The following is a 25044-nucleotide window of genomic DNA, read 5'->3' as shown; positions in this document are numbered from 1 at the left end:
CAACACTTTTCTTTATAACTACTCTAAAGGGAAAATATTTCACCTGTATTTCTTCAAGGTGTAAACATTTATCAATAAATAATTAAATATATTAAAACAATAATAAAGCACAGATTTCCACAAAAATAAAAGCTAGGACTCTTAAAGTAAATCTGGCCCCTCCTCCCCCAATAGCATTTTATTTAAACATAATCGCTTAGTAGTCTTTTTGAACTAAAAATAACATTTATGTTGGAACTTTGAAACAAATCACAATCGGATATATACTTGCAATCCTTGCAACTATTTTAATTTACGAAATACATGGCACTGCACATATCATAATTTAAACAATTTCAAAACCCTAAATATTTTAATATTACAGCTACACTGTACTCGTCCTGATTTAGAGTCATGTGTTACAGAGTGTTCGTAAAATGGTACAGGTACATGTTTCAGTTACTGCTACTGCTAAACCGAGTACCATGTACCAGGAATGGCGGTAAGCGTGCACAGTATATGTACCGTAAAAGTATCTGTTATAGTAACATGTACCGGGTACTTTCAGTTTGAGGTAACTTGAACACTCTGTACGGACCAGTAACCGGTACAAAAAGTATCTTTTGCAATAGTTCCGACGTGATCAGTTGTCACAGTTCTGAGCAGTTCTGTACTGTGTTAGTTTGTTGTTACTACGTAGCAACACCGCCCTGGGCAGACTAGCGATTGCGCGTTACAACGAACGCGTGAATTAACATTTAACATTAACTAACAACAATTGCTTAATTTAATATATGTTAAAAATTAAACGTTTTAATTCGTGATTTACAGAATAACACGCTTAAGATAATGACCAAGCTCCACGATCTTACCCGTGCCGAATTTTATGGGCCACGCGGTCAAGAATAAAAGTTGGTAATTTAATAATAACTTTTTCATACTATTCTTAAAGTTACCTAGCATAACTACAGTTACAGTACACTTTTATCTATATTTTATAGAAATTCGGTCTTAATCGGAGATCACAAATTTCCGAGTTGCGAATTTTAAAAGTTGGAGTTTGCTTGTAAACCGCCAAAATGAGGTATTTTTCGTTTTTATCAATATAAAAACTTGAAGATATTGTTACTTAACAGTCTGATATGTAGAAACGCAGAAATAGATAAGCTAAGTCCTAATATAACTACGTAATTGTAGCTCTATTAATTAATTTGTAGTAAACTTTCAAATTCAAATATGTGTACGTTTTGATTAAAGTAGACATCAAGATTTAGCTTTGACCTTGATCTGTAATTTATACAGAGGTACGGTATCTATTTTGTTAATTGTATGATTAAATTAAGTTTTAGTTAAATACACTTTATACAAACTGTGGTTGGTAGTAGAGTGGTTTTACCGTGAACCTTATGCAATCTGACCTGATCTTTGCCCTCTTTTTATTAGTTCATAAGTACTATTTTTTACGATTTTGTGATTTCAAAAATTTCAGCTCCCGGACCCTCCCGCTAGTATGGAGGGTTTACCATACCTCCAACTCTCCGGTGTTTTGGACACCCCCCCCCCCCGATACAAGATCCATACTGCCCACTACAGAGGCTGCAAATTTCATAAATATATCAAGGAAAATACTCTGAATAAAACTCCCCCTTGCACTAACTCTGTCAAATCCAACGCTAAACCAAGTTTGGCTGTGGGGGGGAGGGGAGCAACACCCAATGTTGCAGATCATCCAAATCAACCAATCCATTATTTCAAAATGGTTCAATCTACTCAATCAATTATTCAAAATGTAGATTAATTTGGAATTGGAACAGTTTAAAAAATTAAAGAAAAGTGTTTTTTTCATATTTCATGGCCGGACATAATTTAGATATTGCTTGGCTTCAGTTGCCAATAAAACTCGTTTAATACAAAACGAACAGTTTAATATTCCCGTATATACAGGGAAGTCACAAATGCTCCTCAAGCATCGGGAGAAGTGATTTTTGTTCAAACAAAATTAGTCATCATAGTATATTTTTAGCGGGGATTTTCATCTGAAGTGGATGGAATCTAGCTCAATTTAGAAAATGATTTTAACGTTAACATTATTTCTGCATATAAGTAACCAAATCAACTTTTTTATTAGTAAGATCTTTTGTATTTATTTCATGGGTGTACCGCAAATCTTATTCTAGGTGATCTCAATTAGAAACAACGTTTCAGAGGTTGTAGAATCAACAACACAAGCGGAGTTAATCTCAATCGTGTCATTAATGAAACTCGTGTAAATATTTCCACCCAATCCGAGCCTACACATTACCGCTGGCAAAACAATTTTCAACCAGACTTACTCGACATTAAATTACGCTTTGACAAGAAAATTTCTCAGCTCCGATAATGCAAGAGCATTTAAGTAAACTTGATTCTAATCACATTCTTTTTGTAACCTTTCTCTCACTACGTATTCTTTACTCATCTTAGACTTATCGACGGTGAAGTAGACTAGAAACGTTTTATTTAAACTGTTTTCTACTGATCTAAATAAACACTTGACTACTGCAGTAGACTTGTATAAAATCGATGGTATTGATAGTGATGTTAATTACTCTGCGGAATGTTTAATAAGGTCAACAAAAGGAGTAATTGTTAAAATTTGTTCCCCAAATTCATACAATTCCCTGAATCATCCAATAAGAATATTGCTATTAATTAAAGAAAAGAATAAAGTGAGGCGTCTTTAGCAGAGATATAGACTTCCCTGTGTTAAACAACGATTGAACGAATTTATTCGTATGATAAAACGTTAACTTGATGAATATCGGATTAATACAAATCCTATGTAATGACACCACCACAAACAAAACTGCTTGATATTTGAGAGTGACATACATAAGTGCAACGTACTTGCTGACATCAACATCTAAATTTAGAAGTTTTATCAAAACGCTCCCAAACAAGGACTCCTGGGTATGACTTGATACCGACTTTAGTCTTAAAGAATTTAACACGCTAAGCGCTCTCAGTACTTGCATAAATTTTCTATGCGTTTATATCACTGGGATAGTTTTCCACGCATGCTGAAATTACTATCCTCCATTAGCTCAACAAACCTTCAGATTCCTCAAATAACTACCTTCCAATTAGATTCCTTTCATTAATTTCAAAGTTGCTCAAGAAAATTATTCAGAATGATTTTGAAGTATTTAGACTCATCTAATGTTATTCCTCCTCACTAATTTGAATTTCGGTCGAACATTCTACGACTAATCAAATATTAAGAATCATTGAAACCATTAATTAAGGCGTTGAAAGAAGACTTCATTTTACTGCATCGTTCCTAGATGTCTCACAAGCATTTAACAAAGTTTGGCATGCTGGTTTATAAATTATACCAATTTGGGTTTGTAAAAAAGACTTCTTCTACAATCTTTATTTACTGATTACATCTTTTCCGTCAAACTTCAGAGTACGATTTTAACAGTTCACCCAGTAAGAACAGAGATTCCTCAAGGATCAATATTGGGACCTGTTTTTAATATTTGTCTGTTTGATATACCAGATTTTTCCAAACTACTCTCGGTCTGTATGATAATGACACAGCCATCATAAATCAGTAGTATTACATAATGAAGCAGCAACATTACTGGTGTTACAACTTGGTTTGACAGTTGAAAACACGCTCTAAACCCAACAAAATTTGAAACTAAGGTATTTTCAATGAGAAAGTACGTTATACTACCATAAATTGTGATAGAAGACGTATTAATACCATGGAATGCTTATGATCGAAATATCAAGTACTTCGATGTGTATCTCGATATGAAATTAACATGGAACTTATATTCGAATACAAAATGAATACCTTATGCACATCTCTTCTATTCTCGTAACTTAACAGGAATTCTACTTTAAATCCAACCTGCCCACTAACTATTTATAAAACTATACTGAGGTTCCTAATAATGTATGTCTGCCCAGTTTGGGGACTATGCATTTCTTTTGGCATATGTTAAAATGTTCAACATAATCAATTGAATATTGCAGCTAATCTTCCATGGTGCATTCAAAATGCCATCTTCCATGAAGAATTAAGACTTCATTCAATTGAAGAGTTTATTGTCTCAGAAATTTAGACTAATTTACACCGAGCTTCCGGAGCAGTTACATTTCATAACGGAGAGTAAACTTTAAAATGACATCTGAAACCAAGACTACTCAAGACGTGCTAAACTCATTGGAGGACATTCATTGAAAAAGGTCATTTTTATTTAAATTGTCAATGAACGTATAATGTTTACTTCTTACACTTAAGTTGCAGGGTGTCTTCAAATGAAGCAACCTCAATAAAGTTCTTTTCTGCGTGTTAATTTACTTCATACTTATAGTATGTTTTGTGTGTAATAACATCGAGCCAGAATACAGATTTTTTTTCAATTCAACTGCTTATCCTGAAAGTGTTAACCGGTATACTCCTAGCCCCGTTAAAGATTCTGATCCTGTTTCAGGTAATCCTGATAACCTAAACCCAGCCTCTCCTAATCACCCACAAACTAAAATCCCGAATAGTATTTTAACTTCTATCAATGAACTAGATGAAATCAATGAAAGCAATGCAATCCAAAATATGGAAGGTTATGTACCACATGGAGGTTAGTTAGTCGCAAATCTCAGCAGATTGATGCTACCTAATGTGTTGCTTTAAGATAAGTTGTCATACAGTATTTAGAATTAAGTAGACTATTTTGTTGTTCGTGTTTCTAATTTGTAATTATGTTTTATTTCACTAATCGTTTTGTTCACATTAGAGATGGAGATTTAGCAAAATGCATATTTATTTATTGGATATTAACTAAATTATCCAAATTTGTAAAAAGTATTTATTTTATTTTATGCAGTTGCCTTCTGGATCATCCACACATTTTCACCATAATAATTGTCGTGAACTCTCTTGAAATGTTTCTTGTTAATATTTTTACTTATTTATATGTGTTTTCAAAATAAATAACAAGTTGCGTATAAATTCTGACCATTATTGAAATACTTGGCAGATTGCGGCACTGCTATGCTGGTTGGAGGCTACGTGACCAAATCCTCTGATATTTTTAGTTTAATTGATAATTATTATCTCTATAGGTAATTACTATTTTATCATCAGCAGTGCGAGGTAAATTTGGTACCATCAAAACATAATCGAAAGGGTAAGGCTTTAAGGATTACAAATTAAGGGGTAAATAAGATTTGTTATTCCCATATTTTGACGATTATTCTTCCATATGACAGTAATTCTTTCCATTTTTATACAACAAAAAATAGTAATAAATAAATACGTATTCATCTAAAAAAAGAAAAACAAGTTTTCTCAAACTAGAGCTATCCATAGAATTCCAGTAAAAGAACTTTAAAAATTAAAGAGTGGTAGTTGGGAAATGAAATTAATTAATTAAATATTTATGTTTACATTTATTTATTTAACATGAATAATTAAGTAAAAATAGATATCACAATTTTTAGATGAATATGATCTGAGACAATTTAACACAAATACTGGAAAGTATAAGATGTACAGTAAGTTGAAAAGTATAAGTAACCAACCCTACCATGCAACTAGTGGGTTTATTATAAAGCACAAAAAGTGACTACGTTACGCAGTAAAGACTACTTGACTAAACAAATATTATAATTTAGACTCATACTGTGAAACTGCTCTTATTCAAATCGGCGTAATTTTTCATTACACTCCAAAAAACTGATTTTAACTGAAGGATTAGCTTCACTCCATGTAAAATATTTAATTTTTAAGTTACTGTAAAGTTCTGTATTACTTAGAACTTTCATATACGTCAAATTCAATAAGTAGCGAGTGTATTGAGCATTGGGTACTTTGGGATTATACCGACCACACCCAGACATGAATCGTTATTTCACATTTCGTTTCTACTGATTACTAGATTAGCGTAGAACAATATTTCGTCAATATAAAACAGGAATTGTCTTATCGCAAACCCCTCCCCATCCTCAGACAGAGGTCAAAGTCGAGCGTCTAGTAGATAACGTGATTGCAGTCTCGCCGCCCGTTCAGCTGGTGCATCGCTGTGGTTGTACTTCCGTGTTTTACCTCTACATTTCTCCAAACACAAAAATTCAACAAAAACAAACATTTCTCAAACTAAACTCTTTATTAAAAAAACACTAAAAACTTGTTTTTATTCTTGATCACATTCCGCCACCCAAAATGCGAGTGCCTCCGGCCATCAGCGCGGGGCAGCACCGAAGGTGCTGCCCCGCGCTGATGTCGACGAAAGAAAAACATCCCTCGAGATAGTACCTATCAGTAAAATATCAAATTCTAGAGGGGCTAATCAGAAATATAAATTGAATTGTAATGGAAAGGCAATTATGTACCGTGCAAATCACGTGATGCCGCGCGGCCTGCCGTAATCAGGATTCTCGAGAAAGATAAGATAATAGCGACAACAATACCGATCACAATACCTGGAAATGCTTTTAAGTTTGTAATTTTGTAATTGAAGAGTTGTTTTTTCGTTCTATCATGTTTGTTTCTATAAATTTCTATTTTTGTGTTTCTTCATACTAGTGTGGTCGGTATAATCCCAAAGTACCGAGCATTGATATGTCTTTCATTATATAAGTTGGCTGTTATCAGTTTTTGCCAACTTTTAACTCTATGGGATATTATATATGCTTTATAAAAAAAACTAAAAGTGTCGAGTTTGACAACTTCACATAACATAACCTCAAAAAATGACACTTGTGAATCTTGTGATTAACTGGTGAGTCATACTCATAGACGACTTCGTATGACTGGTGGTGGTGAGGTGATTATGTAGAAAGGACTTAAGTTTATTAAAATTCAGTTCAGTAATCACTATTCTTGCTTGGTAGGCTGAATCCTTGTGTGAAGTGTATTGGTCGTTATTGTCGCATATTATGATAGCAGAATAAATAGTAATATGACTTGTGTCCAAAAAAGCTATGAGAATATAAAAAAACTAGCAATAGAAAAGTACAACAGAGATTGCCCTGTTCCTATCAGCATCCTCAAGGAACCCTATAGATACTGCATTGATTCACCGAGAGCATTTAGCCAAATCAATGACTTTAATTCTTTAATATATGTTTTAGAAAAAAGAAGTGTTATAAGTCCTGCGGACATTGGAGCTTTCGTCAGTTTCTATCGTATACTTTCATTGAATGAGAACGTATTAAATGAACATAAAGAACTATTCTCTTTATTTAATCGACAATGGATTGCTTTAAACAGATATGGTAAGTCAATCCACTATTAGAGCTAGCAAATTAAAACAATTTTACAATTTTAAAAACATAAATTTAACACTAACATTACAAAACTAACTAAGGCCTAGACTTACATATCAAAGAAACCTTACAATATTTATAACATGCCCAGCTTGATAGCCGTGAGTAATAGCTTTTGTGAAATGGAGGAAAGAATTCTCTCCATGGGTTACCAGGAACCAAACGTACATGTTGAAGCCATTTAAACTAATCTCGTCACTTGTGAGAAACATCTCACATATTTTCCTTATATTCATCGCCATTGTCAGTCTCAAAATATTATTTACTTCTTGCTGTTTATTGTTTACATTAAAACTGCTATAAGTAATAAGGTGAAATCATGTTAAGTTAAATAAATTGTAATATCGAATTATGCCTTCGGATAAAAACATCGAAAAATTCCTTAAAAACAACCGAATAACGAGTGTAGGCCGCTTATTAAAGTCTACCCACATGTCTCACTACGGTACAGAAGCTACTTACAAGTCCAGATCTTTTGGTATAGATCTACAGTTCAATTAGATTGTCAGTGACTGCAGTCTAATTAATCGAATCATCAAATCAAATTAATAACTAAGGTACAAAATTTGAAATAAACAGTCATAGTGGCAAAAGACGAATTTAACCTATTAACATATTGCTATCATTCTGAACAAACCAACATAAGGTTTGTAGAGGTGAAACGTTATAGAACATTAAAAGTGCAACTGCTTCTCTCTCATGGAGTATTACTTATTGTTCTACATGTGTGCTGGGTATCACGTGGTCGAGGTAAACTGTAATAAGCGGCCTATACTCTTTATTTAGTTGTTTTTATTTAAATAAAAATACATCACAATTTATTTAACAAAACATATGATTCCTACTTATTAATTACAGTTATTTGTCATACAAACAATAACAGCAAGAAGTAACTAATTTGTTGAGAATTTGAAAATGACAATGAATATGAGGAAATTATGTGACAAATTTCTAGATATACAAGTGGGTTTAGCTCACAAAAGCGGTTGCTCACTGCTATCCACACTATCTATAAAAAACGTTATTCTGATGTGTAGGTCCCATAGTTGGATTTGTTATTTTGTAATGTACTGTACAGGGTGGTTCAAAAAGAATACCACAACTTTAAAAATTTGTATTTAATGAAAGAAACATAATTGAACTTTCTGTTATACATCATTACAAAGAGTTTTAAAAATATTTTTGTTCACTCAAAAACAAAGAGATGTTCAATATGACCCCCTCCAGACACTCAGGTAGGACAAATAAGTGCCAATGTGTTGGCGCTCCATCCTGCTGAAATATGAATTTTTGTGCTTCTTGTTCGAGCTGAGGGAACAGCCAATTGTCTAACATCTCCAGATACTGTAGTCCAGTTACAGTAGCACCTTCGAAGAAAAAGGGACCTAAAACTTTATCGTCTAAAATTGCACAGAAAACGTTCACCTTACGTGAATCACGTTGATGCTCAAATTTTTCCAACGGATTATCAATGCCCCATATACGGACATTGTGCCGGTTGCCTTTCCCATTAATGCGGAAAGTAGCTTTATCACTAAACACAATCTTCGAAATAAAAGATTCATCTGCTTCCGATTCTTTTGATCTTATCAGCTGCAGAAAGGGCTTGAACCAATTTCAGACGATAAGGTTTTATTACTAACTTTTTTCGTAGGAAATTCCATACAGTTGTTTGTGGAAGTTGCAGCTCTCTGCTAGCTCTTCGAGTTGATTTACCTGGGCTGCGAACAAATGCTTGCTGTATGCGTGCTACATTTTCATCACTTGTGTGCGGCCGTCCAGAACAAACACCCAACACAACAAACACCCATTCTCTATAAACTGTTTATACCAACGTTTGATACACCACCTATCAGAAGGTTGAACACCATACTTCATTCGAAATGCACGCTGAACAACTGTCGTTGATTCACTTCTGCCGTACTCAATAACACAAAAAGCTTTCTATTTAGCAGTCGCCATCTTAGCATCAACTGACACTGACGCCTTGTCAAAAGCGCCTCATGTGAATAAATGAGCAACTAAATTAAACTTTAGAGCTTTCTTAATTCGCCGACATATAGTGCTTAGCTTTCCTTTGATCCTCTGTAGAATTATAAATTTCTAAAGTTGTGGTATTCTTTTTGAATCACCCTGTATTATTCTTGTTGTTAATGTATTATAATTCTTGTTTCATACGGTTAATATATAATATCGAATTTGGATAATATTGAATACTTCAATAATAACAATTGAACGAATGTATGCCGCTTTTCAAAGTCTTCCCTAATGCTTTGTTCTAGAGGATGATTGCAATAAGTTAATAACGTGAATCTCGTTAATGGTGTGGATAAGAGTAAATTTGAAAATAATTTAAAAAAATGTAATTAAACTTTCTATAAATGAATAAATAGTGTAAAATAAACAAGTTTAATAGCCTAAATAAGCAAAACTAATGAATCATAACTTCTTAATATGTATCTATAATCTATTTACAAACCATCTATCATAATTATACAATCCTCCTATCACTTAAAAATATCGTTTTTCGATTTAAAAATAACGTACGATTACACAACGAATTAATTCTCTCACTCTGAAAAACACAAGATTAAAAAAGAATTACTTAATTTCCTAATATTTTAACTGCTTATGTAATTCACAATCAAACGCATATTAACTTTCAAAACTAATGAACAGTACTAGTCAACACGCCACGGTAGATTAATGTATAAGGCAGTGAAGGCTACTGTGTGGAAAAGTTGTTGGTGCTATACTAAACTGTTTATATTTAATATATCAGGAATCAATTTAACCGATTTACAGAAAGCTTGCTTTTTCTGACTACAAGTGATATAACTTATTTTACATTCAATCACCAAAAACATTGTTGTCCACTGAGTTCTGTAAACATGCAAATAATTGAATGAGTTATAATTAATGACTTATAACAATTGGAAATAAGAGTGATTACATTAACCACCATCTTGCAGAATATATACAGGGTGTCAATTAAGTCTGGAACCTCTTTTTTAATTTTTAAACCACAATATAAAAAAATACCAAAGTTCACACGTGCTTACTGGTGATAGTAACGCACATATCTGCCCAATTACCGACCAGATAATCCCTTTGGGGGATGGTCCACAAGGAGTCAGACAAAATTCTTAAATAGCAGCATAGGTCAAGTTTGGTATCAAATTAAAGGTCTTACTTAGCAGAGTACAATGCCGCAAACCGGACTTAAAAAGGTGGATTCATTCAGTAGTTATAGCTATTAAAATTTTAAAACAATTGAACAATGTAAATTATTAAGTATTACAAGTAAACACCAATTTTTAAGTACCTGTGATCAAAGTAAGTGTTCAAAATGTTCCCCTACCATCGTCTGGCAATGTCCTAGGCGGTTGTAAAAGCCATCCACTGCATTTTGAAGGTAGTCACAAGGAATATCTTGAGCTTCTTGGACTATGAGATTTCTTAGGTGCGCCAAATCTCGAGGCTTAGTATGATAAACTTTATCTTTGAGGTATCCCCAAAGAAATAAATCCAGCGGAGATAAATCAGGGGAACGAGCAGGCCACTCTACTGCACGACGTCTTCCAATCCATCTGTGAAGGAATATTGTATCCAAGTATTCTCTAACAAGGAGAGCAAAGTGTGGTGGCGCGCCATCTTGTTGGAAATAAATTCTTTGAAATTGTCGACCAAGAGCAGCTTGTAGTGCAGGAATTATCTCATTTTGGAGCATTGCTAGATACGAGTCACCATTTAAATTACCATTGATCAATAATGGGCCCATAATTTGATTTCCTATAATACCTGCCCAAACGTTAAGTTTCTGTGGATGCTGTGTATGACTCAATCTGCCACTTTCACATTCTAACAGTAGTTGTGTTATTGGTAATATAATTATTGATTCCTGGCTTCGATTACTACATTGTCAGATGATGGGAGGGGAACATTTTGAACACTTACTTTGATCACAGGTACTTAAAAATTGGTGTTTACTTGTAAATACTTAATAATTTACATTGTTCAATTGTTTTAAAATTCAAGTAGCTATAACTACTGAATGAATCCACCTTTTGAAGTCCGGTTTGCGGCATTGTACTCTGCTAAGTAAGACCTTTAATTTGATACCAAACTTGACCTATGCTGCTATTTAAGAATTTTGTCTGACTCCTTGTGGACCGTCCCCCAAAGGGATTATCCGGTCGGTAATTGGGCAGATGTGTGCGTTACTATCACCAGTAAGCACGTGTGAACTTTGGTATTTTTTTCTATTATGGTTCAAAAATTAAAAAAGAGGTTCCAGACTTAATTGACACCCTGTATATTGACACCAATTAATTCTGATCATTTGGGTATTATTTTTAATACACTGGAAAATACTAAGGATAAATACATTGTATTTTGTGTTGAAGTAATCAAATAACCTACACAAACCTAGATATTTTTAACACATAATTAAATGATGTTTTCCATTACTTAATTTCTATGGTACTTTTTAATTATAAAAATGTATGGTTTTTATGGGGGAAACGACAATATACTAATAGTTATGATTTTTTTAGGTGTCTGTAATATTGTACAGTAGTGCATAAGTGATGTAAACTTGAATTAAAGTACTAAATTGAGGGGTTTTGTGATAGATATTCGCACATTGTTGCCATTAGGGGCATATTTTATCTGTACTTTTCATGCTCAGATCATGTTTGATGATTTGGTATGAAAAATACAGATCATGAAGCCTCTAACTAGACATGTGGGACTAAGCACCACCCCACACTTGTGGAAAAAACCTCAGTACCTCAATGCAAGCTCAGATCATAAGCGCTTATAAATGTTAAATTATTAAATTAATAGAACTAACGGAAATGGTAACACAGAAATAAATTGCAGCAAGCTACATGACTGCACTGAAAGTGGTATCGTAATCAGGCTACTACTGGCAGCTATAAGCTGTCGGCGTTATCTGCTTACATCTGGCAGCAACCTTGACTAGTACTATTTTACATAACAACTATGGTGGGAAGGATTGATTGAATGTGGATGTTGAGTTTAGCTCCAGTTCACCTTCATCTTACTGCAGCATCTGTAATCTGACGTTGTCACAGACTTGACTCCTGGAATCTGGAGTCATGTTTGTCTGAAGAGGTCCAAGAAAAGTCAGCCACGAAGAAGCTCAAAAAGAACTGTTTACATCGTATAAACATTAGAAACACCTAGATTAAAAATTATCTGTGTAAAATAGGTGAGGAGGCATTCTCATTGTCTCATCAGGCTGAAAATCACTAGTCATTTTCAACATAATTGGATTTAAAAAATGACTAAATGAATATAAAATGCAGCTGATGAAGGTGTTTCATATTTTTCTGTCTATTAAATTTGTTTTAAGTTAATTTTTGTAGGCTGCTGAGGATACCTAATTTTGATTTTCTTGTGTTTTCAGATGGTGAACAAGGGCCGGAAGTGCCTGATTATGAATTGTCAGATCATCTGATGCACTATGTTAATGGTGTACCTACACAAGGAAATGATACAACGCATAGGCCTAGACATAGACCACAAGTTCTCTCTGAAGCAGGTTAGTATGACACGGCAGGATCATTTAAAAATACTACCTAAATCAAAGATTGCAATTATAAAAATAAAAACAAACTGTATTTTCAAATTCAGTATACAAAAATTAAGAAAGTTGGTTTATCCAAAAAGTTTTTTCTTGATCTATGGAGTTTTAAACTGGATTTTAAGTACCAAAGTATTGGGAAATCTTTAAACTTAGATGTTATTAGATTTTGTATATTGGTAATTTTAAGTAGGTTTTTATGGAGTTTTTTTAAGATAATTTGGTTGTTTTGAAGAGTAAGAGCATGAGATTAGTTTTAACGGAAAAATATTAATAACATATCACTATGTTGTTTATTTGCTAGGAGTACAAATGTACAGGTACGTTTATTCAGGTTTTAATCAGCTGTTGTTTTATAAATAAGATAATAAGAGTTTTATTGCAATGGCTGTCTCATGTGTAGAGAGGGAATAAAACCAATACATCTTATTCAGTAATGTGATAGAGTGCTATAATCTACTTGTGCAAAGCTTTACTATGGCTTTTATCGACTGCTTGCACAAGGTGGCATGCATAATAACCACAGTCATTGTTTGTGACTGACAAACAGTAAAACACTTGTGTAGTATATGACATGAAACATCTACATTAGTACTGGTAAAATCACCAATGGAAAACTGTAGGCTCTAAAATATTTCAAAATTTGCCATGAAATACAACCTATTAAGTTTTTTACTTTGTGTGGCATAAAGATAAAAATCAACCTATTGTACAGTACATTCAAATTGTTTTTACAAATTCTCCCAAAGAGCAATTGGGATGGGGAAAAAGTTCTAAAGAAATCATAATTTACTACCAAAATTTTGATCATCTTAATATCCAAACTGAAAGGCTGAACAACTTCTTAAGAAAAAACCCATGTATTTTAAAGTAATTATCACTGAACATGGCCTAAACCAAAATATTTTACCAAATACCATGCTGACATGCTAACAGTTTAGTCTCTTCATACAGCAGAGACCGTCATCTGAAACGTACAAAAACAAATAGGCTACACTTGCTAATTCAGTTTAGATCTATTCTTTAACCCTCCAGCTGCCATTCAACGGATATCCGTTGATTTGGCCCGCCCCGCCCAACGTGATTCATGATTCATTACCAAATACAGCACTGGATTTTTTATTGTTCTATGACAGCAAAGTAATTTTAGAATGATGTTGCTATTTTCGTCTACAGAAAAAGGTAGTTTAATCCATGTTTTTGTTGTTTGTTGTATATTTTTAAATGTATTATAACAATTATGGTTTCTAATAACCATAAAAAATAAAAACCTGGGGGTTTCTAACAATATTTATTATTATGGTGTTCTATAGTTTATTGTAAATAATAATATGATACCAAATACAGTTTATAACAATGTATAAACAGTGTTACAAATTTATGTTTTTTTTTTTTTTTTTTTTTTTCACAAAACCCACACTTTTTGTATACTACTTTCAGTTTTTGCGCTAAAACTAATTTATTTACCCAAAGACTCATACAAAACTATACATTTTCTTAAACTAGACTGAATTTGTGACCTTTAGGCTATCTTGGAATCGGAAATGTATATACTTAACTGTATTTTACAGGCACATCCCTCCCCAGTTTGTACATACAAAAAACAAAACCATTCCTCACTCACTGTAAAAAATTCATATGAAAATATTTCCCTAGTTACTTATTATTATTGTATTGCACTGTTAATTGTGAAAAAAATTACACCAAATACAGTTAGTTAGGTTTGCAGTAAAAACTATTCTTTTCAGATTTTAGAAAGAAAGCTTGCAAAAATGGCTTGGTGTTTAAGGAAAACACTAAGGGCAGTCGGAGGGTTAAGAGTACAGTGTTGAACTGATCTGTGAAATTGTTATGGTACAAATGATAACAGAAATAGATCTTTATCTCTATATTTTAACTGTTTATCTACCCCTGCTCCTCTAAATGAATTTTTGACCCAAATATAGACACGTCTTATAACGACATACAAGAATTTTGTACACTAATCTTTGTCACATTATTAATGTTATTTCCAGTGATGTTATTGGTATCCAATAGAGATGTTGAATACAAGTGTTTTCGATCAGATTGGAAAAGGTAACTACATCGAGTTGTAAGAAACTAAACATCTGAAACCAAACCCATCATCAAGGCCTTGGGAAAATCCTACTCTACCTGTTAATCTTGGGACAGGATTTACAGTGCAATAGACGCTGAAACCTAATACATTTATTTTATCATGTATTCTAAGGAAAGTGTATTATTATAATGAAGGTATAACACAAAATACCTTTAATATAATGAAAACTAATTATTTGGATTTTAGATAAAAAAATACAGTAGAACCCCTCATATCCGGCCTCGGTTTTACCGCACCTCGGTTTTACCGCACCTCGGTTTATCCAGCCACTTCCCGGAAGCCAATATCGAAATTTATTTACCACGGCTTGCAGACGCGCAGTTGCACGCACTAGTCTCCCACGACTCTTGCGTTATTTTGGTGTATCTATTTGTTTACATTTTCCTGTGTTGTCCTCAGTTGAGCTAATAGGTTTAACCTGTAAACAGTTCGTTGATTATTTCCAGTGCGGTTAGTACAGTACAGTACAATTGTTTTGTTTCGTCAAGTGCTGAGTACTGTAGGTTGGTTTATCCGGCCGAATAGTTATCCGGCCAGGGGCTCGGTCCCGTGGTGGCCGGATATGAGGGGTTCTACTGTACAAGGAAAAGATGTACAGGAAAACAGTAAAAACTCCAACTTAGTAAATCTGTTTAGCTAACAAAAGATAAAACATCAATACCTAATCAAATGATATTTCACATTAGTGGCCGAAGAAACGTTCTTAAGTTAACAGTACCCAAGATCCAATCTTATGTAAAAGTTGTACACTAAGAACCCTGCTTATTTTCACCTCTATCACAGGCGAGAGAACCAGTACCTGTTATTGGAAACATGAAATCCAACATTGTCAGATATTGACAGCTTATCTTTATAATTAATAATGATTGGTAAAGCTTCTGAAATTCTGGGATGAAGAAATTGGTCTTGACATTATTCTGAAAAACTCATTAGCTTAAGGAGTTTCTGTAGCAGCCTTAAACTTTCTACCTTCTGCACAAACAATGGAAAAGGGTGACGCCAAAAGTTTCAGGCCTGTTGTTCCAGCAGCCCGCTTGTCCTCTGAGCATAACAATACACGGTTTGTTTGAAACGTATTTGATCTCCCTTTGCTGGCAATTTGTTAACCAACTGACTGTATCAGACCAATCATAGGGATGGCACCTTTCCGAGATCACCACGAAGCATTGTCTTTGCTCTGCCCAGTCAGTGAGTTATAGCGCTCCGTTTCAAATGATATTACATGTGCTTGCTTGTGTCATATTTCACTATGACTGGTCTTGAGCAAGGAGTTTGCAGAAACTTGGTTATTCTGCTTTAGTTACAAGTCAATTGATGGAAGCAGAGCTTAAAGTTTTAGTTATGCTATTATAATATGTAATTTACATAAACCTTTTCAAAACTAACATCTAAATATGTTTATTGCACAAATGTATGCTTGTTCCAGTGGTGGATACAGTTTGCTGTCATGTAGGTGGTTCCTGGAAAAGTCTTGCTCGAATTTTAGGCACTACAATAGAATCCAGAATAAATGAAATATTAGATAACCGAAACATTACAAACAACAAGGACCGAGCGAGATTGGTAAGTTACTGTTCCACTTTGTTTAGTTATGATGAACAAATATTGTGAACCTATTTTTACATTATTTAAGTTTTAATGGGGTAAGTGAAGCATCGGGTTTCAGTTGTATGACACGCACGCGACACACACAGGTTACCATTTCTGTCACTCAAACAGAGTGGCTCCAACAATAAAGAGTATCTAAACATAAACCATGAAACCAGCACGTGATTCGACATTCAGTCCGGGCTGCTCGGCACGTAACGAACACGGGTGTCTACCCCTTTGTATTTTTTCCTTATTTATTTTTTTCATAAATAAGAAAAAACTTCTTTATGTTATGTCATAATTTTATTTTTTGTCAAGAAAAATGTTTGGACAGAATTATTTATACAAAAATTACATTTTAATGAGTTGCAACAAATTTTCTAAAGAAAATCAAGTACACAATATATTTTGGTTGGTTGCTTAGGAGTTATATAATTTATATCAGAGCTGGTGGGAAACAAGTTATTTTTTCAGAATTTATTTAAAGAAATATTGTAAACAAAAAATAAATTGCAAAATAAATCATTAGCCTTTTAATGAGTTTGTGATATAAATAGTCCACTGGATATCTTCATTTTATTCCTAAAAAATCATGTGTACAGCTCGCTATTAAAATTTCTGTTTAGTAAGCCAAATATCAACACAAGTAGACAGCTCTTTGGGCTGTATACAGGATGTGTTTACAAAAAGAAACATCATTTTAAAACAAAATCAATCACTTTTTAAAATGTATTTATCAATGGAACCATATTCAAATGATTCTGCAACAGCCTTGAGTTTTGTAGCACATGTCTAATACCAACTCTAGAAGACAGCAAAGGATGTACAAAAAGCTCCACTAATCCGTCTCCTATAGGAGTGAAAACATAGTAGAAACAGTAAGACGACTGAAAAGTGTGTATTTTATTTTTATTGCTGAATGTATAGTTTTACATAACACATGAACTTAAACAGAAAATTTTATTGGTTACCCTTGAACAGGAAAAACTGAAAGACTTGTATATGAGTCTTGTCAACATAAAAATTTGCCAAACTACTCTGTACGATGAAATTCGTCGCTTGAATGACAGCAGTAGCAGTATAAGATTGATATATTGATATATTGATAGAACTTAATACAAGATCATCAAGATCTGAATTGGGTGTCAAACAGTATAAGCATTTTACAATTTGTCAATAATTAGTTTCCAGGTTAGGCAGTTGTGGTTAATGTTCTCTCCAATTCAGGAACTCCTCCAGGCTGTAGAATGATTGGTCCAGCAACCAGGTTGTCAGTCTCTTCTTAAGCAGATTGCGGCTGATACTCTTCAGTGCTTCTGGGAGGTTGTTAAACAATTTTGCTCCAGCGTATGTAGGCTTTGATTCATAGAGTGCTGACCTGTGTAGAGGTAATGTATAGTTTGTGGCATTTCTAGTTTGGTAAGCATGCCTATCATAGTGTCTTGGAAGGTTTCGAGAAGAGGCATGAAGTATTGTCTCTAGGATATAAAGGGAGGGTGCTGTGAGGATCCCTAAGTCCTTAAAAGCCTGTCTACAGCTGTCTCTTGTGCCTAGCCCAGATATTGTTCTTATGGCTTTCTTTTGTAGGATCAGTACGCGCTGTATATTTCTTGCTGTTGAGCCTCCCCAGACCACAATGCCGTACATTAGGTGTGACTCAAACAGTGCATAGTATGCGATTTTGCTGGCTGCTTGAGTGCTGATGGTCTTAATCCTCCTTATTACAAAGATGGCTGAGCTCAGTCTTTGACAAAGCCTATCCAGGTGTCCATTTCCAGGATAGCTTTTCATCTATGATAATCCCCAGATGCTTCACTTCGCTGGTCACTGTGATGTTGGGGAGTTCCGAGACTTTCTCTCTGTTTCTTCCCAGAACAATCTGCTTTGTCTTAGACTCATTAAGTACAAGGTCATTTTTTATGCAGTATTCAGCAGCCACATTCAGTGCAATATATGAGTCAATTTCCAGGTCTTCTGTGTTTTTCTTTCCTGTTAGCAGCACTGTGTCGTCAGCATACATTACACTGTACGCATAGTCTTGGAGATACTGTGGTAAGTCATTTGTGAATAGGACAAACAATACGGGGCCAAGCACTGAGCCCTGTGGGACTCCTCTTTGGATTGGAAGCAGGTCTGATCTGACTGAGGTGATAGTGTTCTTCAGGGTGTTGTGTTCTACTTCTACCAGCTGACTTCTTCCATTGAGGTAGTTTTTTAAAACCATTTAGCCTCCACTCCATGTATTCCAAGGGCATTCAGTTTTTTTATTATCAAGTCATGGTCCAGGCAGTCGAAGGCTTTGCTAAAGTCCAGTAATAGGCTTATAAGTGTCCCCAGCTTCCAGGTGGTCTACAGTGCGCTCAATTAAATCAATGAGGGATGTCGCTGTTGATCTGCCACTGATAAAGCCATGCTGCCTGTCTGTTAAATAGTCCATTCCACTTTAGATGTTCCAGTAGTCTGGTGAGGGCAACCTTCTCAATTACTTTAGAGAAGGTTGAGAGCAGTGAGATTGGCCTGTAGTTTGAAAGTTCTAGCTTGTCACCTTGCTTGTGTTTGGCATATACTCTGGAATTTTTTAAGCCAGAAGGGAAGATTCTTGGGCGAAAGATTTGTTGACTATATGAACAAGAATGGGAGATAGTTCATTTTTGCAGTATTTTAATAGTTTCGCTGACACTTCATCATTTCCAGCTGAGGTTTTGGGTTTTAGTGAGTCAATGATCTTCTGGACCTCCTTGAGCATAGTTGAATGTAATGACATGGTTTGTAAGCTTTGGGACGTCATTCATGTCTAGGGGCATTTGAGTTACACTGTCATTCTGCTTAAGGGTCTCATTAGCAACATTAACAAAGTAGGTGTTAATGTGGTCAGCTATTATTTTAGGGTCGTCTACTAATCTCCCTCTGATTCGCAATTGCAGGTTTGATGTCTGTTCACCTTTTGGTTTTTCTCTCGCCATTAACAATGTCCCACAGAGCTTTACTCTTGTTATTGGCTTGATGTATATGTTCTTCGCTAGCCAGGTGTCGGAGGGTTCTGAGCTTCAAGTCATATTTTTTTTTAATTTTTACAGCATCCCTTTTGTCCTCATCTCTGCTGGTTTGATGTACTTTTGCCAAGCAATTTGGAAGTTCTTTTTTTAAGGTCTGGGCCTCTGTGTCATTTACTATTCCTCGTTGGGTACTGTGCCTTGCCCGAGATCTTTTATATGGGACATGTTATATCTAGGGCAGAAGTCATAATGTTGGAGAAGTTGGTATAGGTTTCCTCCATACCGCTCGCTGAGGTCACACTTGTCCAGTCCTGAGCCGATAGAAGCTGCCTAAGGTTCTCAAGATTTCTGTTGTTGAAGTGTCTGCGATTTGAGATTAGTGTCTTTTTTGCCTGTGTTGGTATTGCCATGCTGCAGTATTGCCCAGTGTGGTCTGAGAGGCCTGTGTGGGACAACCTCCACATCAATGTCGTGCTGTGCCATGTTTGTGCAGACACAGTCAATTGAGGTTGCAGTGTTGTGGGTAATCCTTGTCCACAACACTGCAACCTTGTAGCTGAAGAAGCATAGAACACAGTGTTACAAGCATTAATCTTCAGGAAAAATATTCAACTTCAAAAATGAAGCCAGAAAATGGTGTGTTATATGAAATGTTTATTATTGGTGCTGCCACTACAATTAATTATGATTTTTTACCAAAGTTTATCATGTGTTATAAAGCTGTTTGTATATGTAAATCTCAAGTATCTTATATCAAAATGCTTAGCATCTTTCTGAGTGCAATGATATATAGACTACTACATCATGAGCTGTATTTGGAGTCGAATAAGTACATTATTAAAAACTTTGTTCAAAAGGCTCGCCACAAGTCTTTTGTCAACAGGAACACATACAAAGGACTCGCTACGAGTATACAATGTTTCTATGGTAAAAGAGAAACAATCCAAAGTAGTGTTGAACATAGGTAAAACCAATACTAGATAAGTTGTTTGAACTGTTAAAACAGAGAACATCAGCGAATAAAGAAATTAAAACAGTCAAGAGTTGCTTTCTAAGAAATTCTTTTTACCTTATTTAACAACGAAAAGAAAAACTTGCAGTAGGTGGCTTGTTTTGTAGTTTTCGAAGAATTATTGTGTCAAAAGACATGAGGTCCAATGTAATAACAGTGTTACACAGTACATCCTGGATATACATATATGGAATCCATTACAAGGTGTCATATATAGTGGCCAAATATAAACCAGGATATTGCATTGTTTATAAAACAAGTGCACATTATCTCAAAAGTTCAGTAAATGGATGTGTGTAGCTCATACGTTTTGATGCTCTGTCCAAGTAGGTTGAGCTAGACTGTCTAAAGACAGAAACTTTAGCTATTATAATGACTGAGAACATGATTTAGCAGGTAATTCACTCCCATCCAAATGTTTAACTTATAATGATCCACAAATTGTGTCAAATGAGAACTTCCTTAAAAATTCTATAAACTCGTAAAAATAACCCTCTACCATCTAAAAAGCAATGAACTTTATTACACATCAAAAGAGGAGGAAGATTCTATGTTAGCGCTTCTAAGTGTGTTGTTTAGTTATAGAAACTCACCACAAAAAGCAACAGCAAATACTCCTGCTGAAATATTCTTGATTATAGAATGTTCCCTATATTTTAATAATATGAAACATAACCTCTGAAAGGAAGTGGAAGTGAAATTATTGTGGAGAGAGCAAATACAAAATATAAAAGAAAAACTTTACCAAATGAGAAAACGTGAAAGTGTAGTAGATGAAAATAGAATGCCATCTAGGGCGGATGGAGACCTTGTTTGAAGTGAGGATAGTTAAGGATTATGATATTCATACAAGGGTCGCTCTGAAGTTTTGAGATTTATATGGAGAGTTTTTGTGGTAGGCTTACCAAACATAGACGTGTTCAAACTAATCCCCTCCAGTATTAATACACTTTTGAAGTTGGATTTTCCACTCATTAAGAGTAATTCTATTTTTACAATAGAGAAAAATATTTATGAATCTCATATTCACTTTGGATTCCAAAGAAAAGTGATGACCAAATGCTAATGTTTCTTCAGATTAAAGAATTACCAGAAACTTCACATAGTGAGATCGGGAGAATAAGGTGGGGTGTTTTTTGTAAAGTTTTTGCAGCAGGTGGGAAGAGGCATTGACGTGCAAAATTTAACCATTAATGTTAAAGTTGTGAAGAACTTCCATCAAGCATTGTTTAATGTACCAACAAGCTGTGACAATCCAGTCCATTTGTATAATAGGGCCTGATGAATGTATTCTTGAGTAACGGTAGATTGCTGACATCCTGAATGTTTGTCGTTTTGAAGTGAATAACGGCTACTTCAAAATTCCAAAAACTCCTAAAAACAGAAACATGGGTGCTTCAAAACCAAATACAATTTTGAGATGTTTGATGTACTACTCTAAAGACACCCTTATTTTGAAATCATAGCCCGAAACTGATCTTTCAAAATAAACAATTAAAGTACATTGATAAACCCAAGTTGCTGTCAGATACAGTGATCCCGCAATAAGATAATAATGATTAAATTATTAATTAGGTATCTGAAAACTTTCAGAGTGACCCTTGTATGTTTACCATCTCAAGATATTTTATTAAGGCCTGGCCAGACCTCGGAATCAATCAGTTTGTGGAAAATTAGGTTTCAGCAAACCTTCCATGAAATTCTCATGAGCCCAAAAACGAATTGGTTTCTATACTATAACAGATATGGAATAAAAATATCTTTGTATTCATAGAAAAAACAGCCTCGGATGAGCCCATCCCGAGCGGTTCATGAACCACTCATTAGCCCCCTCCAAACATGGTGAACTGTAGGTGTGTATGCACCTTTATACCTTTGTTTTTATTTATGTTCTTATGTTAAATGTGGTTACATCAGTGATTTTATAATAATTTTAAACATTACATGTTACTAGAACGTATCATATTTATTTTATTTGAGTAATAATTAAAAATATACATTTTTTTACTTGAATATATTTTTGTAATCATAGAAGTTAAATTGCATATTTAAATATTTAATTTACCTCTGTTTCAGATAATGAATGAATTTCAGGAAAAAGCAGAGCCTTCAGAAATTAAAGTTAAACTGCTACGTGCTTTAAGATTGTTGGATATGATAAGACTCCACGACAAAGTTGAAGAGATGTTTTTGAATGAACAATAATTTATTTTTGATACTATGTATTTTACAATATTGTTTATAGATTACAATTGTATACAAGTAACACAGTTTTGTAGAAAGCTAATATGGCTATGTGATTGTTGGATAAGAAAAAAATACAGAAAATTACCTGTGGAAATTGAATTGTAAGATTATTGTCATGACATCATTCATGCATATTTATACATACTGTTGAATAAAGAGAGTTTGAATTGAATTGTTTTTTAATTGGTTGAGAACTCTGCTCATCATATATGTTAAAAGTGCATCTTATCTTATTTTCTATTCTACTGAAATTATGTCCTACCTACTTTTAAAGAATTAATAAAATTGAAATTAATTACACAATCCTGTAACCTTTACATATTTATTTAAATGTATTGAATACATTTTTTATCACTATGTAGTATTAACAATATCTCATAGGCCAAAGTTGTTTATACGTGGGATCACAAATATTTATGTATAACTGGAATACAATTTTTAGAAGTTTAAAAAACAAAAACAAAATTTTTTTGACACAATTAAATTTATCATGTTTTATCAGTTAAAGTTTTTTATAGTTACCATCACTAAAAACTAAAAGATATTTCATACTAAATATTTTTAGTGATGTTTTTAATTTGTTCTCTGTACACAGCTCTTGTTGTTTAGACAATGAATTTTGTATAACACAAAATTCATCATCTTGTTAAAAATGTCTACTTTTTATTTACTTGGTTTTAAGACCAAGGGGCAAATAATTATAAAATCTTGTGTCCACATATGTTAGCGGTTTAGTATATTATACCTCTGTTCTAATAAGGTATTGTTAAATTGAGAATTTCTTTTGAATTTTACTTGGAAGGTTTTCTAAACTAAATAAAACTGTATTTATTTTATTTATCTTCCTTCCATCAACTAAGAAAATTTAATGATTTCCCTCAACTAGCAATCAGAGTGGTCTATGGTGTCGGACTTTGAGTCTGAGTTAGAGTTAGCACAGGTTAAATTCTGTCTCTGACTGTTTTATATGATCGTTGTGAAGGCCTATGGTCCATGAATGGCTAGAACAGTGCTAAAAAGTGGATCGGTCTCTCCTGTTAAAGAGAAACAAGTATGTGAAATATAAATGTTGAGTATGTTGAGTGCATGTTTTTGTTTTGATAGTGACTGGTATTATTATTAGTTTTAAAATGTAAAATCATAAAAAGTAGTGAAATTTTTTTAATGTATAACTCAAGACTATGATAGGCTATGATAGGATTTAAGTTCTCAGCAATCAGGACTTACTTTTTGAGCTAAGTTTATTTTATTTAACAGGACAAAAAAGTTTTAACTGATGGACTAACCTATAAACTAAGTATACATTTTAATATTTACCTTTAAATATTCATTCAATTTCAATGACACTATATGAGACAATATATTAGCTCAAAGAAGTAAACATCAAAAGATAACACTAAAAAGCTGATATGACATTTTTATGAAAGTGATTAACAAGTGAATGGCCTGGGGTTTTCCAGAGATAACAGGTTCCAGTATTATCTGTAGTAAAGCTGAATGAGTGAAGTGAAGCTTATTCAGTCCTACCCTAGATAGGGTTGTGTAGCTCAGTTGGCAATTGCGACTGCTTTCCACACTCAAGATACCTGGTTCAAATCCATTTGGAATCTGAATAATTTTTGCTACTCTTAAAAGTAATTTTTAGAGTGAATTCAAATATTAATTATTAAATAAAATATATTAAAATAAATCCCTGGATAGTAAACAGTTACATAGACATTTTTTATTGTTTTATTAATATTATACATAGCCTATATATAATTTAAAATGTCACAACAATCTTCAATCAAGGACAACACAGGAACTAGTCCATTCATTAAAACAAGAGCACAACTTAAAAATAAAACACAAATAGGACCTGAGAAGTTTCTTCATTGCAGGAATAAAGGTGGAAACTTGAAATATGCAAATAAAACATCAACAGAAAAAGTACCCACAAAAAATTTTGCCCATCAGGATCCATCTCCCTTGTTATCAAAAATTACAGAAATCAAGAGGAGACCTTAGAAAAAATAGCAAAAATAAGTCTGAAACCAATTTTTCGGACTTACAGTTAAAATATGAAGCCCTACAAAAAGAAAATGAGAGTTTAAAACAACAGGTAAATCAGCAGATCTAAAACTGGATATTTTAGGCCAGACCTGGTTAACAGATGACACTATAAATTCTT

General features: G+C 33.8%; 1 protein-coding gene across 1 annotated transcript; it reads left to right on the top strand.

Moving 5' to 3' along the window:
• Window positions 1–6758: 6758 nt before the first annotated feature.
• Window positions 6759–23046, top strand: LOC124357148. Its single transcript, XM_046808647.1, has 4 exons — window positions 6759–7248; window positions 12734–12868; window positions 16456–16592; window positions 22704–23046. Exons 1-4 carry the CDS (start codon window positions 6933–6935, stop codon window positions 22830–22832), a joined length of 717 nt encoding a protein of 238 aa, XP_046664603.1. The 5' UTR covers window positions 6759–6932; the 3' UTR covers window positions 22833–23046.
• Window positions 23047–25044: the final 1998 nt, after the last annotated feature.

Source organism: Homalodisca vitripennis, chromosome 3 (assembly GCF_021130785.1).
Source record: "Homalodisca vitripennis isolate AUS2020 chromosome 3, UT_GWSS_2.1, whole genome shotgun sequence".
In the NCBI taxonomy this organism is placed as follows: Eukaryota; Metazoa; Arthropoda; class Insecta; order Hemiptera; family Cicadellidae; genus Homalodisca; species Homalodisca vitripennis.
The sequence above is the reverse complement of the archived record's forward strand: the minus strand, read 5'-3'. Positions and strand labels throughout refer to the sequence as shown.